The following is a 27310-nucleotide window of genomic DNA, read 5'->3' on the forward strand; positions in this document are numbered from 1 at the left end:
GTCATGTAGTCGTTTATTGAACCCTTAATAGCGGCCAAATGCAAATAACACCACATCGAAGCAGGCACACCGAAATTAAGCAAACACAGCAAGCAGCCACATCTTCGCCGATCTGTTCGCGTCAACAAACACACGGCGAATACTAGCTCCATGTCAGTTCCGTTGCTGGAAACAAAAAGGCCTTTACGGCAAGATTTTGAATCTCAGTCTTTGCCTACGCCTTGGATACCATCCAAGCGCCGTACGCGGAAAGGGCAGTGACAAAACAGACAAATACATGGTTCGATTATAGGCGGCTGTCGTTACAAATCGAAACGAAAAATAATCTTGAGCGCCGTCTTGGCACACGCTTCCACACCGCAGCGCGATTTAATGACCACAGCTCTGTGCTGGGGCTCTTGTCCGCATTCGTACTTTATATCCGTGCAAATACTTAGTTAACGTCGAGGGCACTAGCACGGGCGCCAGCCCAGGCAAGATCGTCCCCGCAATCTCTTACGTCGACGTGGCCGACGGCGGCGACGGGGCCAGCGACAGGTCCCTGCTGCTGGCGCTTGCAGTGGCTGGGTCCAGTACGGGCTGCTCCTTCTCTTTGCTCTTGCCCTTTGTGCGCTCGAAGTAGGGGTACTCGCCCTGGATGAGGATCTCGAAGTCGCGATAGCGAATCTCCTTGCCCAGGTACGGGATGTAGATGCAGCGCTGCGATGGTATCACCTTGCCCGGCGTCATCTCGCCCTTGTGCACATGTCGGCCGATGTAAATAAGCTCGCCCGTCGCGCTGCGGCCCGCTGGGATGGCATTGCGCGGCATCACGCAGCCACCCATGCGCACCTGCGGGAAAGAGTTGATGGATTTGAGTCCACAGCCGCAACTATAGAACAGGCACTTGCGTTCCAACTCCAGCAATCCGGTGTGATGGTGTCGACGCCTTTTGTAGTCTCCGTAGCGGACGACGCCTTAAGTAAGTGTTCAGTGCGCAGCAATCTAGTGTCATCTGTGACAGCGCTTCACCGAGCATCTACACTTTGTAGCAACAGTTCTAACCACAAGGGCCGATTTTGACAGTCTCGAAACCGATTTGCGCTCGCGCACGAAGCCGAAGTGGACGCGAGATATTTCAAGACCCTGCCTTAACAATGATATCATCAAAGGAAACAGTAGCCAAGGTAAGATCACAGGTAGCATACTGCCGAGGAATTGCTGGCGAGTTTACCACTCCAAAAAGAGGAAGCACTAAAAACGGAGACATACACGACCAGTCTCGTCGTAAGTTCCTCCTCTTTCTAGACCCTGGACGTTTTTGATTGGCTCCTTCATTAATCATTACCAACATAGGCTAGGTGGCTACTCTTCAGACTCGTATAATCTCACAAAATATTTCTTATACTTAACTGGAATCAGTAGCTGCAGCTACGATCAGGCTTTATTTGATACGTACTGAGGGTGAGTAATATGGCTCAAGCACCTGTCTTCTGTAATCCACATAGACCGCTGCACAATACCCAAGCCACTAAAGTAACAGGTATTGCGCGAACAGCTTCCAACCTTTGATTTTTGAATGCCACTTGCAGGTTGCGAGACGAAGCAATCATGTGAAGGGTGTCGCTCACCCACTGGTAGTTGACGGAGGGTGCCTTGACGAGCACCTCGTACACGTTGGAGGAGAACTCAATCTGGTCCAGCGAGACGAAGCACACCCTTGCCGAGGGCAGCACCTTGCCCGGCAGCACGTTTCCACGCAGCATCACGCGGCCCACGTAGAAGCACTCGCCGTTCAGGTTCTGGCCCGCCACGAGCGCGTTGCGCGGAACATTGCCGTCGCTGGCGCGCAACCAGTCGTCGGCTGCACCGGTCAGCGCAGCCGCCCGTCGTTACATTCCCCTCGGCAGTACAATGAGCAATCTCGCTCTATTTCCAAATGCTGTACTTCGGTAAGTGCCATTGAAGTTACCATCAGACAGCATACGCATTAGAGACCATAGGCCCAGGCTCTTTTTTTAGAGCGCAAATATTAGGCGGCCGTTCCCGGGTTTAGCGTCCTGCCTCGCCGTCGCAAGACTGTAATAGCAAAGAGATTGCGTGGAGGAAAGCGGAGGACGAGGGTACGGTGGTACTGTGAAAAAAAGATAAAACAGGGGCCAGTTTGTTCATCATCTCGGTTTACAGCGCGCTACTGCTGAACACTACAAATGATGAGGCAAGGGAACACACAAATATGCCTCGTATGTACTTGTCTGTTCTTTTCTCATCGTTTGTAGTGTTGTGTAGTAGCGCGCAGTAAACCAAGTGACTGTGAATGCTGGCTGCGCGGCGGCAACTCGCGACACCAGAGTAGCGCGTGTCATCAGCTCACCAATAACGTCATCGCTAAGGTATGGCCCGCTCGCCAGACATCGCGCTCGCTGTAAACGCGTTGGCCGTTCGCTCGCGTTAAGGCTCATCGGGGGCGGAACGCTGTACGCGCTGCCGAAGTGGAAGACCAGAGCCGTCCGGCACTGCGTGTTCTGTATGCGGTCGACTGCGATTCGAGTATCGCAGCAGCTGTGCTAAAACATTGCATTACCGAGAAGCGTAATGTTCGGCAATTTTTTTTTTTACTCGTGACCTCTGCTAAGACGCCATTAAGTAGAGTTTTCTAGCGCACGTTGCTCTTTTGAGTCATGGACTTACACCCTTTTCACAGCACACTACGTCTATTCAGTTTATTTTCAAGGTCTGTTAGCCTCAATGTTCCATACTCATAGGTGAGTAGGAAATGGTTAGAGCGGTTGAGCACCAGTTGTTAGTGTCTATATGAAAAAAAAATGGCTTCCTCCTCAAAATGAGCTCTCATCGCTCCGTAGTGTGGCGGAAACCTTTGCGTGTGGGCTCTCCGCCCCCTGCAAATTCTTAAAAGATGTCAAGTGGCTCCAAGTACTCCCTCATTAAAGCAAACACGACTGTCGTGAACTCGAAGTGGTGTCACGAAATCAGGAGCTGGCATCATAAATCGAGTTCGCGTGGTGGCATGACTACCGTATTTCTGCATTTAGCGTGGGTACCGCTCATACAGCGTTGCCAGCTAAGAGACGATAACAAAACACGCAAGACGCTGCCTCTGCGAAGGCTGGAAAGTACCGTCTATCTATATGGTGCTCTCGCCTATTCACTATTCGGGAACAGCCCGACCATAGAGGTAATCCTGTTAAAAAATCGTCGTTTCTGAAACGCATACAGGAGGAACCATGAGGAACGTATTGCGGGCAGAAAAAAAGAGTTCACGCTGGTGCATTATACCTCTGCATTCCCCGGGAGTCACTCGAATGACACAATAGAAATTAGCTGTAAATAATCCCGTCCATATTACGTTCAAAAATCTACCGCCACAACGCAAGACAGAGTCATGACGGTAGGGCATAGTCAATGTAGTGGACTGCGTATTCTCGTACTTGCAAAAACAGGGTGCATCATTACATGCAAGTTTTATCGAAATGTATATATCCTTTTAAATGACACCGTACAGTATTGTTCTGTTGAACACAGGTATGGAAGTACAGAAGGCCGAAATATTTTAACGCTGAAGCGACCGGCCGTCTCCTGTGTAGGAGCTTTCAGCAAATGCCCCGATCAACTCGAGTGATTGTCAGACGGTTCTGACGTGGCAATTCTTGGGACACAGCGGAAAACTACATTCTGATATGAAAACTACGTGACACGCTGTATATCATGTCAAATGCAGTTTCTGGAGCGCGCAGAACAACCAAGAATGACACGGTGTGCTCTTAAGGGCCGTAAAAATTGGACGCTTCGTAAGGCTTGCGACCCTAAAAAAAAGAAACGGGTCGCTCATCCTCGAAAAAGTCGCGTATGTGTAATTCGTTTCCTTCCCGCTGGTACAGTAAAGGACATCGTTTGATAGCTCACTACAGGCGGCCCGGAGGCATGCAGGCCAAGCCCGCATTGCCTCCGCGCTTCGGTTGGCGAAACCTCCCGCGTCGTAGAAACCCTAATAGAGGAGGCTCTCCGTGGATCTCTTCTGTGTGCCGAACGGCGCCTTCATTTTGAGCTCCGCGCTGCATCAGCCCTCAGCAAAGCGAAATAATGGCGCTTGCTCACTCGAAGTCAGCTATTCTCCCGAGAGACAGCTTAGTCGCGATCCGTCACGCAACGAGTCGCTTAATCGGGGAGAAATAGGATTATCGCGCGCCCAATTACGCGCTATTACCGCGGCGCGACGGACGAGGGCGCTATAACCGACTGGGAATATCACTCGCATTCGCGCTTGTTGTAACGCGTTCTGTGCGAGCGAGGAGCGCCACTTGCGCCGGGTCCTCCTATTTCGGAGGTCGCTCGTGTGACAAATGAACGCAGTCACGCGTTGCAGCCTCTGGGTAAACACGAACGCAGTTAATCCGCTCGGAAAGCGAGCAAAAAGAAAGCGTTCGCGCACTCCAAGCGTCGGTATGAATGGCTGACAGAGATTCGGGCAAATTGACGACGAGGCAACCAGCACGCATGGCGTTTCTCTGTGAATTTCGCGCCAATGCTTGCGCCGCACGCTTAGCGGGATTGCAGATTTTTCAGCAACATCACTGTCCGTACAGATTCGTCACTTCTAAGCACCCGAACTAGGGTCTATCTGAGATATGCTGCTATCGCGCTCGCATTATTCATTTCGTTAGTGAAAGTACGTGACCATTAACATTGTAGTCCTTCTTGATTAAACATACCCAACAATTCTGGACGAAAACATTTTTTACCGGGAAAGAGTTTATGAAAGCAATAATTTCATACAATTTTAGGAATTCACTATAACAATCAATATATCCGCAGATGTTCCGTCAACAGGCGTGAATTTTTTGCGATTAACGTTTTTGCGATCGTCAAAAGTGTTTCGCAATGGTTTTGTATGGCAGTCTTAAGGTGGTGGTTCCACTGCCGCCATCTTGCGAGCGGTTCAGATACTGCCACGAGGCTACGACACTGATCCATGACTGAGAAGTGTCTTCCAGCTTTGCCCCCGAGCGACCCCAGACTGGTTTTGGTTGAGATGTTGAGATATGTGTCCGGTCCTTTCTTGACCCATGCTGTGTGAAGGCTTTTCTTTTTGTTGCTGCGGCTGGCTTCAGAGGATTACAAACGAACCATGGCAAATCCGGCTGCTTGTCCCCGTCTTGCGTGGGGGGAGGTGTTGGCTGGGGTGGTTCGGCATGCTTCTTTCTCTGCCTGCCCATTGCTCGATTTTCCACAACCACGCACGGTAGCTGAAGTGCGGCTTGCTAGCTTGCCTAATGCGCGTGACACAAATAAGGACGTGAATCACCAAGTATAGTCGCGTAAAACTCAAGAACGAAGCAGCATATTCCCCTCAAAAACGGCCCTCCAGCCAAGCGCGTCAACCGAACAGCTTTCTGCGGCTATGCAGCCAAGGCTAACCTATAGAGGGAAGAAGACCCTTTTGTCCTTGTCGTCACTAGTGCGGCTTCCTTTATTCGGGCTATGCATGTGGAAGGGTGAAAAAAAAAGGTAGAGAGCCGGGACAAAGAGGGTACCATCTTTGTCCGAACGGTATCAGAGGTGGGGTGATCTTTGTTCGGGATAAGGATGCGCGGCACGGGGACCGTTTCCTTCCCTCCCTTGTTTAGCCTTTGCTGCATAACCACAGAAAGCTGTACGGTCGACGTTACTGTCTGGAGGGCCTCCTTTGAGGGTATGTGCAGCTTTGTTCTTGAGTTGTACATATATTAGTGTGGGCAAAGAAAAGGAAAGAGAAATAATGCTGCCGAGTCCGCACCGTCTAAGGCACAACGTCGATACATAAAATATGTTGGGGCAAGATAAAAAGAATGAAAAATAATAAGCCCCAGTCTGTGCGATACAGTGGAAACTTGGGAGAGTTATTGATACATTGTCGACATAATTGCGCAGCGCAAATTACTGAGCAAGCGAAAAGGGAAAGCGGACGCGAAACATAGGGAAGGTGTGATATCACGCAAATTATTTTTGTCTTGTTTATGTCCCATGTACATATTTCTGGCGTGTTTTTTTTTTATTCAATTAACCTCGCCCTTCCTTCTGCCCTTCTCTCTTGCGCGTGCAATCACTTCGTCACTGTTGATGCATAGTAATATTAGCAATACTCGGAACACTCCCGGTCTAGAGCCTAACCTGCGAACCCTAAAGCTAAAAAAATATTTTTTTTTATCAAATGATATTACATCTATGATAATACAACTATAACAAAGACCACTTGACAAATTCACTCTACGCTCGACGGATGCCTGTGCAACCTTAGAAACTAGGGCTGGTAAAGAAGAATGTATATATAGAGAAGTGGGCAATTGTCATTTTCTGTTTACCCTTGAAATGGATGGACATTGCGCAACGGACGTGAAATTCTGCCGAGAGGGTCAGCACCGCAGGGTGCCGGAATGTGTTCGCCTCAGAAAAAAATATTCGTCGTACATGGGGCGGCATTTTGCAACCAATTCCGATCATCCTAGACAGAATTGTCCAAGGTCCACAAAAATGCAATATAGATGCATATCATTCACAAAGCGGACTCAGACTAAACATTGTACAAAGAACGAGGGGTGGCGGTGCGCAGGAACGTTGCCAAAAAAAGCGGGTCGGCACAAAGGGATAGTTTCGCAGGCATTTAGGGCATCCGCCTCCCTCTCCCGCTTGGACCCCCAACTCCGTGTTCTTATCTATGTTAGGCGTACGTCTTTCATGCATCCAGTTTACATCATTAGGTTGCTTATTGCCTCTAGAAATTTCCATCACTGCGCAAATGTATGTCTTACTCGCCTTGCGTCGATTTGCCCCAATTTGGGTTGGATCAAAGATGAAAAAAGCGGGCGCGCGTGCGTGTGTGTATGCGCGTGTTTGCGCGCGCGTACCAGGAAATTGAAGGAATAGCTGTTATTTTCCCACCGTCTGTTGCCAGGCAATTTTAACATGCATGCAATCATTTTCCGAGATTTTTTCCCCCGCGGTATTTTATTCGACACTGAAACGCGATGTCAAGAGTGGCACGCTATGGAAGAACGTGGACAGCTGCTCTTGCCTCTGCTTCCTGCTTCAGCTTCCCGTGATAATGCACGCGCTAAAAGCAGAGTACATTCCTTGGCAGTTTTCGAACCAATATATAGGGTGGACTACTGCTCAATATTTAAATGTAACCACAGTGTATTATATTTATTTCACAGGGAACACACAAGAAACATGTGTACTTTCTAGTTGAGCACGCACTTTGGTTTCATGGGTTGGCAGCAAATCATTTTGAGATGGGACAGTTGCCATGCATTCCCACATTCGCAGAAAAATAATTGGCTTCCAATTTTTATTCTATAAAACACCGTCCATTGCTTGCGAAGCAATTTTTTCTATCAATTCTAAATGATTAGACGCATCTACCACGTTGCATTCTGTCGGGTCAGGAGTGTGCCAATTTTTCAATGAATTTGTCCACACAAGTGCGGGACAGCGGGCCCTATGCATGCCGTATGTGGACAAACAGACAAACGAACATCCGCCTAAGCTCTCGCATTTCAAGCCTTGCTATAGCATGGTTAGACTACACCTTTCAGAACACAGCAAGGCGGCACGCTAGGGCAAGCTTCAAATGAAAGCAGAACAAAATGGGCGCTGAGACGACGGATGGGTCTGGCACCCGGATGGCACGAAACCGTTCTTGATGGAGATACAGGCCCGATTCATTCTTGAAATGCACCACCTAACGACCTCTTTGGTCGCTACACGATAGCGATGAAACAGGCATCAAGAAGCAAGAAGTTTCCAATCTGTGCCCTTTGTACCTGGCGCTACCAGTCTACCCCGCATGCACGAGGGGCGCGCAGCTCTTGGCTAAGCTGAAAAGGAAGGAGGCGGTCTTCTGTGCCAGTATTGGGGGAGGGGACTTCTCAGCACTATAGTCGGTTACAACTAAACAACTAAGCGGCACATGAAACTCAGAGGGAGTCCTCTAGCCAATCACGTCGATTTCTACGGCTATGCATACAGCCAAGTCAGCGAAAGAGAGGGAAGGCGGCGCTTCGTCCCCGTGTCGTCGAGAGTGGAATGTTCTTTGTTCGGGATAAGTCTGCGCGTAGCCTTAGCTGCATAGCCAATAGTAGTTTATTAAAGTAATAACACAAAAAGAAAGCAAAGCATTTTTGCGGCTCCGGCATCTGCCATCGTCTCTAGGAGCACCTAAGTTGGGGCAGCAGAAAGGAAAGGAATAGCGAGCTGACAGGAAGAAGGGAAATAAAATGTTAAAAAGACAAAGACAAGGGACAGGGTAGTAGTAGGTGTGGCGCCCCCGTCTACTGTCTCAGCTGCACTGGCCACTGCAGGGGGGAAAGGGGGTGGGGGCGCTGACCTTTCGCACATGTCCGCACGAGAGCGTCTTTTGCGCAAAAGCGCTGAATGTTCTTGGTGGGGTCGTGTTCGGCATCAATCTGTCGTGGCGGCTTCAATCGGTCGTGGCGGTCTTCAGGAGACCGAACAGAAAACTGTTCGGCCGACGCGCTTGGCTGGGCGGCCTCCTTTGACGTGCATGTGCTGCTTTATTCTTGAGTTGTACTCGACCTGTAGGTCCGTTCGATTCACCTACACCACATGAACTGGTTCTCGCGGCGCTGCACCTCACATGGATTCATTTCAGCGGTGGAACATGATGCCCCCTGAACCACGGCATTCGTTTGGAAGTTTCGAACCCGGGTCGGGGTCGAACCCGACCGCGGCGGCTGCGTTTTTATGAAGGAAAAAACGCTAAGGCGCCCGTTTGCTGTGCGATGTCAGTGCACGTTAAAGATCCCCAGGTGGTCCAAATTATTCCGGAGCACTCCACTACGGCACCTCTTCTTCCTTTCTTCTTTCACTCCCCCCTTTATCCCTTCCCTTACGGCGCGGTTCAGGTGTCCAACGATATATGAGACAGATACTGCGCCGTTTCCTTTCCGCCAAAACCAATTATTATTATTATTAAGTTTAACACATGTTCAACACACAGTACCGAGGGCAAAATGGAGGGCAACGTGCAAACATCGTAGAGACATCAGACGTTTTTAACATACCGGAGACGTACTACCGGAGACGTATATCGGGTTGCCGGACGCCTTCTGCGCACACGCATTGGCTCCGCCTCACCCCAACACCACCACTACGCATGCGCAAGAGGGGTGCGCTAAACCGGTATATTTCTTTGGTAGTACGTCATCGGTCTGCTCGTGAACACCTCCCAATTTTAGCTATTTTAGCTAGGGAGCCTACATGTCGCGCCCCCTCCCGGCTTAGGGTGGTGACTTCCTTTGACACAGCACATGCCGCCTCCCGCTAAGACCCATGTTGCCAGCGCGTGTGTTGTCATGGTTACGGGAAGACGCCGCGCCATCTTGTTCCCCGCCGTGCATAGGCGCGCATTAGCTGCTGCAGCAGTTGCGTCTTCATCGCCGTTCATCGTTGAGTGGGACAGTCATATGTTGTCGGTTGTTGCACTAAGTGCGCCAGGAAGCTTACGCAGCAGCAATGCCCGGGTGTTGCGTTCCGCAGTGCTCGAACCACTGCAGGAAGGGCACACGGATGTTTCGTTTCCCGGCTGACTCCAACCGAAGAAAACGTTGGCTGGCACAAGTAAAGCGAGACTGCTGGGAACCCACTGCTGCTTCTCGCATATGTTCTGTGAGTACCGTACCTTTTTCTCTTTTGTTACCTGCTCGCTTGTTATGTTGGGTGTACTGTGCTTCACGTTTACGATAATTAAACCACGGCCGCCTCGAACGGCGTGCGCGGCGTGGGTTTGATAACAGGCTACGCATTGCGGGCGTGGGTGCAATCTTCTCGTTAGTTTTTAGATGCGCTGGCGGCGTGTCTCGAGCACCAAGGGCGAGAAGCAACGGTTCGCATTCGCCCTCGCTGACTGTAATTCTCACGCGAGTGCACTCACGATATATTGGCGCCCGCTTCCTTGTTTGCGCTGTAATACATGCGCCAAGACTCATGTCAGAGAACATGACTGAGGTAGTGAAAATAAATTTCTACATCTCTCTGACATTGTACGCGTTCGCTGTTTCGTGAGCGCTGTGGTCGGAGGAACTTATTTTCAGTCAGGTCTGGTTATCTAGGCACCGTTCTGCTGTACGACGCTATTCGGTAGAAAAAGATTGGAAACCCAAGATCAGACTAAAAGAACACATTTTGTATATGCCCGGTTACTGGCATGCATATGAAGCCTTTAGGAAGCCCTTATCCAGTTTTTTTAGCTTGGCACTATAGCCTGGTAAAAGGCAGCATGTGAAAACATTACAGCAGGTAGAAACAGCTCTGTAGTTGTAACGCTAGTCATGTTCCGGTTTGCAGCATTTGTCACAGTTATGTGCCGGTATGAATATACTTCTTGATGCTTATGAAGTACTTGCTGCCATTCATTTCAGGCACATTTTGAAGAAACAAGTTTCGAGCAAAACAGACAGGATGGCTTAAAGAAGCTAAGGCCAGATGCGGTTCCCACACTTTTTACTTATCGAGGTAAGCTTCTAATTTTGATCCATCTCTTAAATACAACTCTGCCTCATTCATATGAAATGTTTGCAAAGAAATTTGTCTACACGTATACGGTAGTGCTGTGGTTGCTTTGTGCAAGCTCAAAAATGTGCGCTCATCTGCTTTTAGAAGGCTGCAAAGAAAGGTTCATCACCATCAGCATTTCAAGGTCCATAGCAGGACGAAGCCTATCCTACTGACTTCCCTTTAACCGGTTCCTGTGCCATCTGTGGCCACATTACCCACACAAACTTCTTGGTCTATTGATATGGCTTTTATATCCAAGCATTCCTACAGCGCATGTTTGCATCAGCATCTAGATCCCTAGCTAGAAATTTGTTGGGATCCATGCAATTCATTTCTTGTAAAACTAAATCGCGGGCATAAAAAAATATGTATATTGCACGTTATTGTAGGATCATGCATTCGAACAGCACCTTCAAACATAAAATCACCTTAAGCCGTGTTTTAACGGCTTCTGCATTACCTCTGGCTCATTTTTCACTGTAGATTGAAAAAAAAAATGAATGAATGACAATTGAAATCTTCCGTGTAAGCCATAAAGGTATAAAGTATGGCACTAAACAAAACTTTGCCACCTAACTCTCTGCCTACCCCTACTATATTTGCTTTTCTTGAACACCCACTGCTTCCCTAAGGGACTACTGTTTATCTTCTCTACACATTGAATGCACTCATATATATGATACTAAGATCCAAAACGTAACACACAGATATAGCCTTGTATTCAAAGAGCACAAGGCCACCTATAGTGTGTTTATACTTTGTATAGCATCGTTTTTTCTTTATAATTCACCCGACGCCTGCGAGAAAGGGGGCGTCTAGAATCAAACAAATATCCTAAAGCAGACTGCATACTGTGCTGTCTCATTTGTTCTATGTCACCTGGCACAGAAGCTAAAATGGCAAAATTCAGGACGATTAGTAATTCTAGTTGCATCAATGGTACCTCAGCTGCTAACACAACCTGCTGTTGAGCACAATTTTGCACGACTGAATCATTGCCAGTTGTAGCATGCTTTCCGACGCTGTTAAATATGCACTGGCGGTAAGAAATCTAAAGCCCCCCAGTACAGCTTTGGGATCTTAAAACCCAACTGATATTACTACTCCTGAAGTTTATTTGGAAGTTTTATGCAGGTACTAGGTTGCGCTTCTGTAAATGCAGAATTTCTGCAGTTCTTGAGTGTAGTGCTACCCTATTGACTGAATTTTTTTTTTCAGCCATCCCGAAACACCGGAAGCCTTCGAAAAAGCGGTCTTGCTTTCGTCCGGCCACGCCAACGCAAAGCCCAGTACTTGACCCCACCGGAAATGAACCATGTGGTAGTGCTGCTCTAGAGCCTGTCTTCGCATCAACAGCCGAACAAACACAAGACTCGGCTGTGAGTGACAGCATGAGTTCCCAGGACACTGTCAGTCCACTACAATGTGCTCAGGTACCAGGGTATGATCTACCTTTAACAACCACCTTGCTGCCGCCCAAAGCTGTCGACACTGTTATCTATGCAGACAGCGTTGCCCATTCCTTTCTGAGAACAGATAAAGCCAGTGGGGAAGATTCCACTGATGCAAGTCGACTTCCTCTGCCCGCAGCTTCACCCATGGAGGCCGAATCCTTAAGCGCTGAAAGGTCACAGCATAGTAATGAGCGATCAAGTAAAGAAATACCTCAAGCTGCATTCACACTTGGTTCAAGTACGGCTTCAACTGACTTGTCTCTTCAAAGACAGAATGCTGAGCTGAGAAAGAGAAATAAGGACTTGGCCCAAAAGTACAGAAACCTACAGAGGCTTCACGAGCAAACAAAGAGAAAACTGCGCAGTCTTGTAAAGAAGTCACAGTCGCCACAACAAAAAATGATAACCTTGGAACAATTACCGTTCCTCAAACACGACCAGAGAAGGGCTTTGACGGTGAAAACTACGAAGGGCCTTAAGTGGTCTGAGAAGACTATTCGAGAGGCCCTTCAAATAAAGCACGCATGTGGAACAGCAGGCTATGAATTATTAAGATCATTATCATATCCACTGCCATGCAATAGGACATTAATACGAAGGCTTCAAAATATTAAATTTTTGCCTGGAGTTCTTCATGAAGTTTTTAATGTCCTGAAATCCAAAGTAGCCACAATGCAAGACATAGAAAAAGACTGTGTGCTCTTCATGGATGAGATGGAAATCTCCCAAGGATTTGACCACGATCGCTCGCTTGATTGCTTTTTTGGGAGCACTACATTGCCGGAGTCCGCTACAGATGTTGCCAACCATGCTCTTGTGTTCATGGTTGGTGGCGTGAACACGAGATGGAAACAGGTTATCGCCTATCACTTCACTGGAAGGTCGATAGATGGCTCTATTTTGAAGGACATTGTGTTCCACTTGATTGAGCTTTGTTTTCAAATCTCGCTTAGAGTGCTTGTTGTCACAAGTGACATGGGAGCTGCCAACCGTGCAGTTTGGCGCCTGCTTGGCTTGTCCAACCACAGAAACTCACAGACTGTCTGCTGTATTCCGCACCCGCACCTCCGTGGCAGGCAACTATTCTTTATGGCTGACCCCGCCCACGTCTTGAAGAACATCCGTGCCCAACTACTCCGAGTGGGAGAATTCACTCTGGGTGAAGAAACTGTTAAGGAACAAAGTCTTCCTTCTGGCACTGTCAAGGTGGAGCATGTTGAAGCAGTGTTGAAGTACGACTGTCAAAGTGAGCTGAAGATTGCAAATAGGCTGTCGGAAATCCACATCAGCAGTGGACATTTCACTACCATGAAAGTGAACATTGCTGTGCAATTGTTCCGTGAGGCTCCTGCTGCTATCCGATATTTAATCCAACAAAAAATTTTGCCCCCCGAAGCAGAGGCTACAGCGTGGTTTTTTAACCTCGTGAGCAGGTGGTACACCCTTATGTCGGCCAGACATCCGGTTGTTGCTCTGAGCGATATAGATCCTTCAAAGCATAAAGAGGCCACTGCGCTTTTGGAACTGACGTGCAGCACTTTCCGTCAAATGAAAATGGGAGCAACGGCACATTGGAAGCCTTCACAAGCTGGCCTTCTGGCATCGACCACTGTTGCTCTCAGCCTGTCGCAAGACCTCTTGGACAACCAAAGCTACAAGTATGTGCTTCTTGGCCGGCTCGTACAAGATTGTCTCGAAAACATATTCTCTGTGTTGAGACTCAAGAAGCCGGTCTCTAGTGCATACGACGTTAAGTGTGCACTGAAGCTGATTTGTGTTGGACAGTTCATGCACACACCTACAAATTCTAGCTACGAGGTTGATGACAGCTTGCATCTAGCTGACCTCCTTGACCCAACTATCCAGAGACATGAAGGACAAAACCAAGAGCCTGAAGAGCTAGAAAACCTGTTTGTGTGTGCTCTCACAGAAGCAGAATGTGACATTCTTGCTTATCTAGGAGGATTCCTGGTCAAGTCTGTCATGAAGTCCATTGGTAACTGTAGTGACTGCAAAAATGCCCTTGTTGGAGATGCTACAAATCAGTATAGCAATCTTATTAAGCTTAAAGAGTACGTGAAAAATTCTGAGAACCTCATTTATCCAACGCAAGCAGTGATTAATGTCCTTATAGAATGTGAGGAGCAGTTTAAGACTTTTGCAGATATGAAGGAAATCATGGTGCTCAAAACCCCATTTGCTAGCATTCTGAATGCCCTGTGCAAGGCTGTCAAGTTGAACTTAGGTTGCTGTGAAACACATCATGCTCAGGCAGGGAAGGTCCTCCTGACAAAATATGTGAGGACAAGACTGAGGATCCATCTACGACAGCAGCATGCACAGAGGGTGGATGGAATGTCTAGCAAAACATGTGCCGCAACAAACCTGGTCTGAACTCTGAGAAGGATGGTAACATCATATGCTTAGATGCTTGCAGTCAGCTAGTTAATGATTTGGCCTTGCTTTCGTTGTTTTTCTATAGTTTGACACAACTCAAGAAAATAGGGGAGATGTCCTTAAAGAATTCTATCCAGCCAATGGCGCCAACCGATTTTCATGACACCATGTTTAATGCTGGGAAGTTGCATCGCTGGGAGTGGCAGATGAACGGCAGTTAACCGTGGCTTAATCGGATTGACCGCGTTGTCATGAAAATCGGTCACTGCTATTGGCTGGAGGGAAACGGTCGGGGGGCATCTGCCACTACTTCCTTGGGTTGTACCCGAATATAGCACTCTGACACTTTCACTGTGTATGTCGTGTGTACTTTGCTCGCCTGTAAATTGTTCACGTCTTTCAGCATATTTTTATGTCACCTCTCTGTAGCAAGCTGTTGCTTGCAGATTGTGTGCACTAACCAATGAAGCTGCTTTGCTTCAGTCAGCATTTGGAAATAGCAAACTGATTTACAGTGCGTGCCACTAGTGTGTTCATCAAAGGTGAAGTTTTTAGGAGCAAGTGTTGGAACTAGATGCAAATGTGTAAACCACTGTTTCAAGTCTTTTGTGAAGTGCGTAACAGTCTTATATTTGTGGCTGGAGCATCACTACCATGCCTTGCATTATTTAGGGGCTGTAAAACATACGCTCCCACAGAGTTGCCGTGGTGTTTCTCATTATCATTTGAGTTGTTTGCATTACTAGTCCTGCTAATTTAGCCCATTTATTGTGTCCTCTGTACTGCACTCATGCAATTTGTTCATGGCTATCAGTATATTTTGTTTTATGTAGAAGTGTTCATTGAGCAACGAAGCTGCTTTACTTCGGTCAATGTTTAAAAATAATAAGCCTGTTTGCAATTACACCATCAGTGTGCGCACCAGATATGTTTTACAGGAGTGACTGATATGTGTACAAAAATTTCACTGGTTTCACAGATGCTGATAATGGAAGAATGTAATTTCATATGCACTTTAGCTGGCTGCGGATGCTTATATATCCTGTCAGTTTGCTTGAGAAAGAATATGAGCACCTCCCCTTTAATTGACAGTTGCCAGAAGTGTGTCGGCAATAAAAGAAACTTCTTGAATGTTTACACGAAGGCGTCTGAAAATGTCATTTGGTTTCTTGATTTTAGGTTTTCTCACTTGTCCCATTGTTTGTGTTGGTCCTCTTTCTCTGATTCCATTCCAGCAAGTCTCATGTTACACTCTGAACATTTGAGCCTCCTACTGAACACCCTGTGTAAGTTAGTTTCTCAGCACACGTGGAAAAATGGTAGGCAATGTGAAATGAAGCACTGCTTTAATGTTAACTCAATGGCAATCTGTACAAAACTAAGACGCTTACAACACTCGATCTTAATTTGTTAACATCAGCCTCAAGATTCCCTAAATTTTTTTAAGTATGTTTATATCTTTTGCTGAAGCTACAGTGTGCTAGTATGGGGTTGCATAGCTCATTGCGTAGAGCATGTGTAGTTGCTCACAGAAGAGCAAAATGCACAAACTAATGGTACATTGCACACGCAAATGCCATTGTGATGTCGGTAATAGAACTACTGGGGCACTTAAGTCTCTTCCCGTGCTGTGAATGCATAAGCATTAGGTGCTACTGTTTTGCTTCTGTTGCGTGGTTTTATTTTGAACCTACATAGACCAGCGTTAGCTCGGTTTACCGTTACATTTTCGATTCTACTCATCGAGACCTTTCAACGATATATGACGATGCTATAGCATTAGGTTCAATTTTAAATCAAATAAGTAATTAATGGTAATTAAGACCTGCGATTACTCCGGTGGAATTATACTCGACATAAGCTATCCAACGATATATAGCTTGATGATGGAGCATAACGATTGATTTTTAATCACGGTTATCTAATTAATGGTCGGTAAGACAAGATTAGTTCAGTGCAATTGTACTCAACATAAGCTATCCAGCGACTTAGTGATGTAGCGTAAATTTCAATTACATTACAATTAACTAATTACCGGTAATTAATTGAGACCTACAATTAGTCCGGTGCAATTATACTCGACATAAGCTATCCAACGATAGAACACTTGCGGCGATTATGCCCGACATAAGCTACACAGCCACTACGGCCACATTCTGTACAGGCCGCGCATGAACCAAGTAATTGATAAGCATTAAAAAGTGGGCCTGCGTAATCTTTTGATTACCGTCATAACATTAAATTCTGAACGCCCAACACCTAAGCTCGGTTAGTGCTCATCGTGAGGAGGAACCCTTTTTACGTAATTGATAAGCGCTGCCTTTTGGCGCGATGACGCGCGCAGAGGAGAGACCCGTTCGGAGTGTAATGCACCGTCGCTGAGAACTGCTCTATGTCGTCGGAACGGCGTCATCTGTTGGTACTAACTTCGAAAGAAACGCCGATAAACTAGAATATAAACTAATGTTGTAGATCGCCCCAGCGACCACGCCACTGAAAGCCGGGGATGCTCTCTTCAAGGGGAACAACATGGCTGCCCGTCATGTTTAGCGGCCGTTTTCGGCAACACTGGGAGAGATGTCACCACCCTAAGCCAGGCGGCAGGCGGCATGTATGTAGGCTCCCTAATTTTAGCTGTTTGGCAGCGCCACCCTCGTCATTTTTGTGAACTGTGACCATTTAGTACTCATGTGCTAATGTAGATGGCGCTACATACTACAATTTTTCGCATGTCGCTGCGTTATTGTTATTAATGTCTGTATTTTGTGGACTTAGTAGTTGGTAATTGTTACAAAGTTTTTTAAAAGAATGGGAGCCTGATATTTACAGAGTGTATTTTCCAGAAATAAACAAGCCGCGGAACGTTTCAAGAGCTTGTGCCCTTCATAAGCGCAACGAAAAAGGTAGCGAAAATCAATTAGACAGTGCACAATCCCCAAAAGCCGTAAAGTAAAGGCGGTGCTTAGCCATGTAGGGGGAGGTATCAAGTTTCTTCACGCAAAACCTTGGAATTGCCAAGTGCTGGTTACCTGAACAGTACAGCATTTTTTTTTCAACAATTTTGAAAAAACGCTTTGACCAGGAATAACTTTTAAACTAAATGAAGCAGATGAATGATATTCTCAGAAAGGAAGGACGATTACACTATCTCAAGCTGCGGAAAAAGTCGCCGCAGGACAGTGCATATACCAAAAGTTATTGCAGATTACATTGTTCTGTTTTGTACGTTTTTCAAACATGCGTGGCTAATAAAGTAACGTATACACATATTTATAAATGCTTAAACATGCTCACTAGCATCTGATCTCAAAGTATCTCAAGAGATTTTTCTCTAGGTACAATGCTTTTTTCCCTACTTTGCATTTCTTGAGACTAGTTGAGCCCAATTGCCATTTTTCATCTTTGCGATTTCTTTTACAGTCGACAGAAATTTGCAGCTATCGCTAAAACACATGATCTTTTGAAAGGAGAGAAAATTAGCTGTTGGGGAAATATCTGAGCCATATTTACGAAGCTAACGAGCGAGGTACAGTCGACGTACAAATATCACAAAAAATGTTTTCCGTTCACCGTCAGAGTGGGACCGCCACCTTAAAGACTCCATGGGAGCAGTGACAAACTTTAAAAGGTTTTTCTGCACATCGGAAAAATACACGATTACCTTAAATACCTTAAGTGCTTTACAATTTTCCAGTGTTCAAAATATTTGTCCAATAATGTGCAACATACAAGAAAGGCAGTTTCGTACATTTGTGATGATGTACCACTACCAGTTATTGCATCGAGGTGTTAGGCACTAGTCACAACTTCGGATATTTCAAATTGCTGTGCATTGCATTGCAGTTTACGCTGTTGCCCATTTCGGAAGAATATAATATGTCTCAGGTACTTCCCGTTCACTTACACACACCGAAGAAGCATTGTCATGCTAATATTCCGAAGCGGCCTGAGGGGGAATGTGAGAAATAAATGGCAATTTGGTCAACATTTTCAGCTTTTCAATTCATACTTTTTCGTAACCGTTGAGTCCTCGACTATATCGTGAACAAAAATATAGAAGAATGCAGTGAAAACTGATAAAATGACTTTTCTGTGTGCGGTCGTTGAAAATTGAGTATTTCAGATGGCCCCGCGCATCGAAAATTCCGCGTGTTTCCACAGACTAAGCACCAGAGGAGAGATTAAAAAATCCGACGTTTCGTTGGTTGCAATGTCGCGTTTCTCGACCCAACAGCAAAAGCATACAAAGTGATAAACGAGGCAAACGAAGCATTATAGTTGATTTTCTTTTTACGCGATTGGCATCACTCATCCCTTCAGTACATCGTAACCAGTTGTTTCGTTTGCATCAGTCATGATAACATTAGGAGTGCAGTAAAGGTCCCAATTTTTTTATTTACAAAAGCCAAAATGCTAGGAAGATTTTTTTAGTGAAAAACGTTTTCAAGTAAACATGGATGCCTGAGAATATTTCCATAGGTACTGGATATCTAAAAATGAATTGCTTTAGTGCACAGAACGGAGGTTGGTGAAAATTCTGACAAAAAACTCGTCCACGTTCTCCTTATTTATTTAATGCTCCCGGAAGAAGTGTGCGAGTGTGTAGATTTAATTAGTCAATGACTAAGCCAGCCGGCTTAAAATAAAACGCTGTTCTCAAATCCTCATAAGAAATTACACACGGGTGCGAAATTGGGTTACATTTCATGCATAAACAACGAAAATAGTCCTAATTGCTGCGTAACACTTTAAACAAGCTGTGAAAGCACTTCTGCTCTGACACGAATCAAATAATGAACGATCGAAGAAACTGTTTATTTAGAAAGGCAGGCCAGAGGCCTTTTGTTAAGAATTGGGTTAGTTAGGAAAGGAAAAGTAGGGACCATTGATGTATGTGGGGACGTCTTGGGTAGTCCAGCCTCGATCAACGCTGCTTTGTAGCGATCACTTAGCATATTGGCCAATATCTTCCCATATGCAGTTGGCAACTGCTCTGGTCAATGCACTGAATTCCTCACCGTCGGTGGGAAAACCATGCTTGGCGACGAGGTTGTCGCGTCTCTTGTGTAAGTCTTAGGAATGTCAAACCAGGTGATACAGATCAGCACGGCATATACAGCCGCAGTACGGGCTGTCTATGCCCTCGCGATTGCCTCCAGGGACGCTGCGGACCTGGACCGCATAGAGGCCGCCATAACCTGGATTGAGGCCACTAAAACCTCGATCACTGTCCGTGTACCTCGGTAGAGAGAACGTTCGCCCGGCATGCGGCCGCAGAGCCTCGTCATTGCACTTAACCCCCGAAACCCCACTCTCCATGCGGACCCATCTTCCTACAAGGTGAGCCTCTGTTTTCCCCAAAGATCCAACAGTTCGTCCACGTCCCCCAAGGCGTACCACCCTGTTTTCGCCCGTCTATGCGAGGCACGTCGGCTGACCCTCGGGTGAACTTCCGTTGAGGTTCGCGAAGACCGGCATGCACCTACTGTGCGCAGTGTGGCCACGCTTTGAAGGCGTGTAAGCGTATGCAAAACGATCCTGTGAAGGCTTGTTGCATCCGCTGTGCCGGGTCACATGTCTTCGTGGCTTGCACAATATTCATCCAAGATCCCAAAAGGATCTTGCGCTGCCGTCGGCCGCACGTCCGATCATCGTGCAAGGCATGCGTCTTTTCACTTTTGCTTGAACGCGCGCATAGGATGCGTGCCCGCATTCATGATGGCTCTTAGCGCTCATGTAACCCCGCGTACTCTGCCCTATCAGATTAACTTTCTCCGTGACAATTTGAATCACACGCGTTGTCCAACTTACAGGGAGGTTAAATACATTCAGGACAAGATCACAGTAACCACTGTCAGCGATTATTATATTACTACCAATAATGAATTTGTAGGAATTTCCTGCACTTTTCACAATATCTGTCCTTCTAAAAACCCTCGATGTGTCTTGCAGCTACATAGTTTTACCTTTGATGTCTTTCTTAGTTTTATTTCTCCGGAAGTTTTCTGCGCTGACAGGTAAATTCCTTTTTATAGCAGTAGATATAGCGCCTCGTGCGGATATCGAAGCATCTCTGGCTTTGCTTAGCACTTGCATACAGACTTCACCGACTCGTGAAATCATCATTTGCGTTGATTTCAATGCAAAAAACATTTATGGGGCGCAAATATCACGACACCAGAGGAACGCATGTTGAAGCTTTTGTGGCCTCTAATACCTTGGTTGTTCTTAATAATCCGGGCTCTTTACCAACCCAAGAACCTGCGTACGCTTCAAGTTTGATTTACCTCAGCTTGGCTTCTCCTAATTTGCTTCCAAAGAGCTACTCTTGGCAAGTCGTTGCTTATTCATCACTTTCGGAGCACAAATTTATTACATACTGTTTTCTTTCTCAACCGTAGTCGCCGTTCAAGCGGTTCACCAGAGCCAGCTCCAGTCGTTTCATTTCCCAATTAACTTCGGTGCCTTCGTTTATGTCTTATATTCATCAGTTTCATTCAGCGTCTGCTCTTGATCATGTCCTAGTTAATTTTAACTAAAGCGTCAATAAAATATATAAATAAAGCTTGTATTTGGTAAAAACAGAGTTTCCCGAGGGTCCCATTTGGTGGACGGCTGATTTGAATATGGAGCCGTCCCACGTTCACGCTCTGCGTTGCCATTTCCAACACATTTCAGACCCTCAGCTGAGAACTTTCCACTTTTAAGTTTATTATAATACTCTTGGAAAGTATCAATCTAACATTACAAACACACATGACAGTTATTTATAGAAGAGCTCCTCCAGAGCTACAGGAAGTTGCACTATGGTAAGCTATTTAAACACGGCTTTGGCAAGCTCAACTGCCCTTCCTTTTCCCTCCTTTGCAATACTCCGATGACACATATAGTGAAACGCTTCATGACACTATAAAGCTGCTTCTTCATACTCACGTCGCTACAGATGATCCTTCCCACGACCTCCCTTTCCATACCTTACAACAATTGAATTCAAAATTTACCGTTTATTGCTGTGGAGGTCGAAGCTGTAATCAATCCCATAGATTTGAAGTCTTCTCTTGGCCTGATGCTAACTCTCCTGGTTTTTTTGTCTCCTTGTTTAAAGCTTATTCCTTGTTTTTCGTCTGTGTCTTTATTTCTGCCTTGTATTTGGGTTATTTTCCTCAGGCATGGGGAATTGGCAGGATTACTTTTATTTCCAAACCGTATAGACCAAAGCACCTCTAGAGTTCTTACCAACCGATCTGTATCATTTCTTTTTTCAGTAAAGTGCTCGAGCGTTTACTATATGGTAGACTGTATTAGTTTTTGCTCCAAAATAACCTGCTTCACAGAAATAAGAATGGTTTCACGCACGGTCGACGTTCTGTTCAGGCTTTCGATCATTTGCGGGACTTGTTACATAGGCATAAAGAAAAATGCTTGTGGTTCTAAATTCTCTGGACTTCTGAGGTGCTTTGATAGTGATTGATACTCACTGGTTTTCCATTTTTTTACGAAAACATCGCTGTTTGCGAACTCTATATTCCCTGTTGACAAATATCCTGCATAACCGCCATTTGTTCTACCATCCTCTTCCGTGTACTCTTCCTGTGCTTTCTCCCCTCGGCAGCCGGCAAGGTTCGCCAGTTTCACCATTACTTTGGAGCATTTTACTGTATGATCTCTTAAACCGTCCTGTAACCCCCCCCCCCCCCCTATCTACATTAAGGCATATGCAGATGACACCATTATACTTCGCCATGGTAGAACTAGCGGCGAGTTGTCATCGCGGGGTTCAAATGTTTTAACTTTAATCCATAACTGGTGTACCGCGAATCGCGTTCAGTTAAACTTAGAAAAGTGTTGTTTTGTTTTCTAATGGTGCCCCGGCGTTAAACAAATCTAAACAATCTATTCGACTAGACACTTGCAGTGTCAAGTGTCGACCGGGTAATGAATTATCATGAGTTGTTTTTGACTCTAAGCTTTGTTCCTCATGTTAATCATTTGCAAACCAAAATTCTTTCATTTACCAGCAAGGTCCTTAATTGGGTCCATTTCCATTTTCGTGTTTCTCTTTCTAAACCCGTCACGGTAGCTCAGTGCATGGTTACGGCGCTCGGCTATTGAACCGGAGTTCCCGGGTTCGAACCCGACCGCGGCGGCTGCGTTTCGATGGAGGCGCACCGCTAAGGCGCCCTGTGTGCTGTGCGATGTCAGTGCACGTTAAAAGACCCCAAGGTGGTCGAAATTACCCCGGAGCCCTCCACTACGGCACATCTTTCTTCGTTTCTTCTTTCACTCTCTCCTTTATCCCTTCCCTTAGGGCGTGGTTCAGGTGTCCGCCGAGATATGTGAGACTGATACTGCGCCATTTACTTTCCCCAAAAACCAATTTTCAAGTTTCATTTTTCTCCTTATATGAGCCAGATTTATCATCAGGTTTTTCGTCCCACAATTACCTATGCGCTCCAGCTTGGTAGCCGAATTGTCCCCTTTCCCTACTACGAAATCGCATCTTCTCGCTTCAACGAATTTCCCTTCCTGCTCTTACGGCGTGGTTCAGGTGTCCAAAGATATATGAGACAGATACTGCGCCATTTCCTTTCCCCCAAAACCAATTATTATTATAATCTTACTAGTGGTACACTTTACATGATCTACATTCTCCTCCCTCCTGAGAGACTTTTGCTTGTGCTTTTCGCCTTCAAAATGGTTCACTTCACAAGGAACACAATTTCTAATTATCCAAGTTGAATTTCTCTTCCACAAGCTCGGCACAGAAAACGACTCCGTGCTCCTTCAGTGGGCATGGCTGCCTTTCATCGTGACCTGTCACTTTTCTTTAACTGCGTGACTGTGACTGTCACCTGGACTGTGTTGTGATTTTGTTTTTGGCGTGCTTTCTTTTGATTATGTTTTTACGTCCCTGATTTTCGTTGTGGTCTGCACTCCGTGCTTTGTCGGTGATTGTTTCTGAGACCGTGACTTAACTGAGACTTTCGTTCTCTCATGTTTTTTCTTCGTGGTCTGCACTCTTTGTCTGTGTGCCTGTGAGTGCGACTTTGACTGTGGTGTGCCTTTTGTTGTGTCTACTTTTTAGTTTTGTTTTACCGCTGTGGTTTCCCTTCAAATTGGTTTTATTTTCTTACGAGCTTTTAGCTCATTTTCATTAATCCTGAATTGGCGTTAAGACTTGCACAGCGTTCCTGGTTGGGTTCCGTCTCTCTTTATTACTTTATTACATAAAATAACAAATAAATAAATAAAAAGATAAAAGGGCACTTCATGACACCTACATTTCCCCATGCCAGCGAGGGCCGGTAAGCCATTCACGAATGGCTTCTGGCGACTAGGCGGCATCGGCATTGACCATATTAATGAAGATCTGCTTAGGCCGTGTGAGAGCAGTTGATGTACCAAGATAACCCGGTGGTGTAACGGCGCTGAGTCGAGCCCGACTACGCTGTTTGGCTCGCTCTAGTCTGCACGGTAGGAGAGCCAAGTTATTGGATATATCAGTAGGGGCGTCGGTAACGGCCATGCGTGCCAGCGGAGGACAGAACGCGATACTCTCCCGAGCCGCGGTTTGAGCGGACTGGTTCCCGTCGTCATAGCCCGTGCGTCCAGTGACACACGCGAGGTGGATGAGCACGTTTAATTTGGAGAGCGCTCTGATTACAGAAGCAATCAGCTCTGCGATTGGGTGCGCCGAGAGTGGTTTGTGGAGCTCATGTGAATCGGAGAGTATTCGAGTTTTGCGCGACGTGTCAGTTTGTAGTAGTCGATTTTGGCCAGAGCGTTTGTCACCTGCAGGAAAGCGCCGTATACAACCAGCAGTTCCCCTTCGTTTATGCGCACCGTTGTAGTTGAAATTGTCACGGCTGCACCATGCCATTGGCATTGCGTCGTCTTTCGGGGTTGCATCTACATATTTGTTTTCCTAATCGTATTCCTCATCGGCGGCCGTGTGCAGATCTAAGTGAAGCCGTGCCGCCATTCGTGCCCTGTGTGGAGCCGTACTCCTGCCGCGGCCGAGGTGCGGACGAAGCCAGGGTGGTGCCGGTGATCATAATAGATCGGTGCGGAGAGTTGGCGGGCCCAGCATTACAAAGTTCGTTCCAGTTTCGTGCAAGTTCTGCGTGTTACGCGTCGGGTTGTGGTTTGTTCAATGATGTGCATAGGAAGAATTGCCGCAGCTTCCTCTTGAGCCGAGATGGGCGTGTGTCGTGGTAGTCCCGCCATGATGCCCAAAGTGGCATGTGCAGACGAGCTCACATTTTTTTTTTCGAAATAAATCTGGTGATAACCATATAGCGCCGGTTAGCTTCTTACACGGAATGACTGTCATCCATGGAATATGTCCAAGCTTCGCTCACAGAGTTTGCAGCACAGCGGCAGTATCCCAAATGAAGCGGAGTCACGTTCAGCTCCTCGCGTACTCTACAGCACCCAGTGGCGCTGGAAGAATGGTTCTGCCTTCCACGGTGCGCACTTAAAAGCAGCTGGCCTGGATAAACTTTCTCTAGTGCTTGCACTAGAAATAGCACTGTTATGCTTGCATTAGAACAGTGTAGTTTCCAGCTGCAGGTTTAACACGACTGCCAGAAGAGCGTTGGCCTACTGCACGCTGGAGCTGCTGTAACGGAGGGGCACAAGCAACTAGTCCTTCGGGGAATATACTTATTTAACCCTTTTTCGGAAACCCGGCCACGCGGGCATCGAGAAGCCCGCGCTACTCTCGATAATTCTTATTCGCCCTCGTTGGACCGTTGGTACTACCTGAGCGACTGAAGATTCAGAATTTTTACGCACCCGAATGCATACAGATATTTAACGATGGGCCACTAAGAAACCCTGATGTCACCCAATAGAGATTTCTTGACACTGAGAGAGATCCCTTCACCGGCCTTGCGGGAATGTTGTCAATAAGAGCAGGCTTTTGATTCCGTCAGTATTCTATAACTATCCACAACTATCAACTGCTGGAATAGTTTCTTCCCTTTGATACTGCCGCTACCCGTAGCCGAAACACAGACGCGACCTTTCGTCGCAAAGCTAGAAAAAGTAGGTATACACTGCACAGGTGCTGTGTGAGCCTTGTTTTTGTTGCTTCTCTGCACCTTGAGCCTTCAGTTACAAGTTGTCGCTTGAGCGCTACAACTTATAGTAACACTTGACGAATGGTTACAGAAGGCACCTAAATTAGCTCAGAAGGGCGCATCAATGCCACACGCTTTTCTGCCGCCACTTTGCCGGGACCGACAAAGTTGCCTAATGATGCTATCAGAATGTAATTGCAAACTACCCAATGATAAACTTAACGCGTCTAAATACCAGGCTACCCTTCCACGATATCGCAGGACAAACAGCCTTCAGACACAATGTCATAGCGGCGCGCCTTGCTCGAACTTTTTGAAAAAGTGGAGCCACTTACTGCGGTCAGCAGTGTGTGCGAAAAAAACGGTTAAATCATCACTCAGATACTATTATTAAATAGGATTTAAACTGATATACCACGTTGCCAAATGATTAGCAACAGGTTATGCACCACTACACTTTTTCCTCTCCTTTGGACTACGGTTCTCATTGACAGTTATACTCTGCACTGTTGTTTTGCGATGCAGTGAATCAAAAGCAGCACATTTATTGTTTGCATCTCAACTGAAGACATCATCGTGATAAAACAAAAGTAGGGATAGAATATGGAAAATACCGCGCAGCGCTGCACATGTACGCGTTTTAACAGTAGCAACAGATGGCGTTGAGATCACGCGACAGCAGTACACTCTAGGTGTGACAGCGCACTAGATGCTTCCACATTGGCATCAACAAAAAATCCTAGTACTTTACGTAGAAAATCCACTAAAGCGTGCGCTAGTCTACGAAGGAGAGAACCATGCGTGCGAGTGCTTCGAAAGCCTTTCTGGGAATAACGAGCAGCGATACTTTTTACACTGCAGGAAAACGGTGTCACTGAGGTCAGGTCACTTCGTTGCGTACGCTAAAACCGCTGGCTTGGCATATCCACCGCAAGCAAAGCGTTTCAGAATTTCGGGCGGCATGAATCGACAGCTTACTGCCTGGAGTTCAGAATCGATGACACGCCCAATTCGCGGGAAACTACATGTTGTTGCTTGAATGGCTGGGGTGTTACTAAAGCAGGCAGATAGCCGGCCTGGGCCAACACTTACCAGTGGACTCGGACGATTCGTACTCGGACTCGCTCTCAATGTTTCGGCGGCAGCGGTCCGACAGCGACAGACCGGACATGCTGGCGTCCGCGCTCAGCTTGGACTGCTCGCTGGAATGGGACCTCAAGCCTGCCGCAGGCGCGGCCATTCCAGCGCCGGGGCCCCGCACCTCGTCTTCATCCTCGTCTCGAAGAGGAGCCATGGCCCATACGGGGCTCGATGGCACTGTCGCTTCGGCCGTTTGAGCAAAGCTTCCCACAAAGAAAAACGACAGTTTTGTGGCTAATAAGGTTAACTCCCAAGAGCTCTTAAGGTGGCCGTCAGCTGTCCATGTTCCTGGCGCTGGAATCGTAGCAGCAACGAACGTCGTCTACCTGATAACTAGTCTATTTTCACATTCTAAAGATGAGCAAGCAGTTTTGCAGTATAGAGGGCTTCGGATTAATGTGGATCTCCCGGGGTTCTTTAACATGCACTGAAATGTGGGCACCAGATCATTTTAGGATCTCGCGCCTCGTGGAGTGGTTGTGTGCCCCGATGGGTAACGTGACTCATGGCATCGCTTTCGAATAAGAACGTCCCAATCACTGAGCTACCTTGGCGCTTCCTTTCCGTGCTCTTAGAAACAAACGGCCCGGTGTGCCTAATCTCAAGGACAACAGCAGCGGGAAAAATATGAAAAAATGGCTCTGGCTTAGCTCGGCTATGCCAGGATATATGTAGCGAAAGCAG

General features: G+C 46.7%; 1 protein-coding gene across 1 annotated transcript; it reads right to left on the reverse strand.

Annotated features, from left to right (window-relative positions):
• Positions 1 to 26806, reverse strand: LOC144122954 (natterin-4-like). Its single transcript, XM_077655900.1, has 3 exons — positions 26579 to 26806; positions 1611 to 1843; positions 1 to 831 (listed from the first exon to the last, which is right to left on the reverse strand). Exons 1-3 carry the CDS (start codon positions 26778 to 26780, stop codon positions 496 to 498), a joined length of 771 nt encoding a protein of 256 aa, XP_077512026.1. The 5' UTR covers positions 26781 to 26806; the 3' UTR covers positions 1 to 495.
• Between the last annotated feature and the right edge of the window lie 504 nt (positions 26807 to 27310).

The sequence above is a fragment of the Amblyomma americanum genome, chromosome 3 (assembly GCF_052857255.1).
Source record: "Amblyomma americanum isolate KBUSLIRL-KWMA chromosome 3, ASM5285725v1, whole genome shotgun sequence".
Taxonomy (NCBI): domain Eukaryota; kingdom Metazoa; phylum Arthropoda; class Arachnida; order Ixodida; family Ixodidae; genus Amblyomma; species Amblyomma americanum.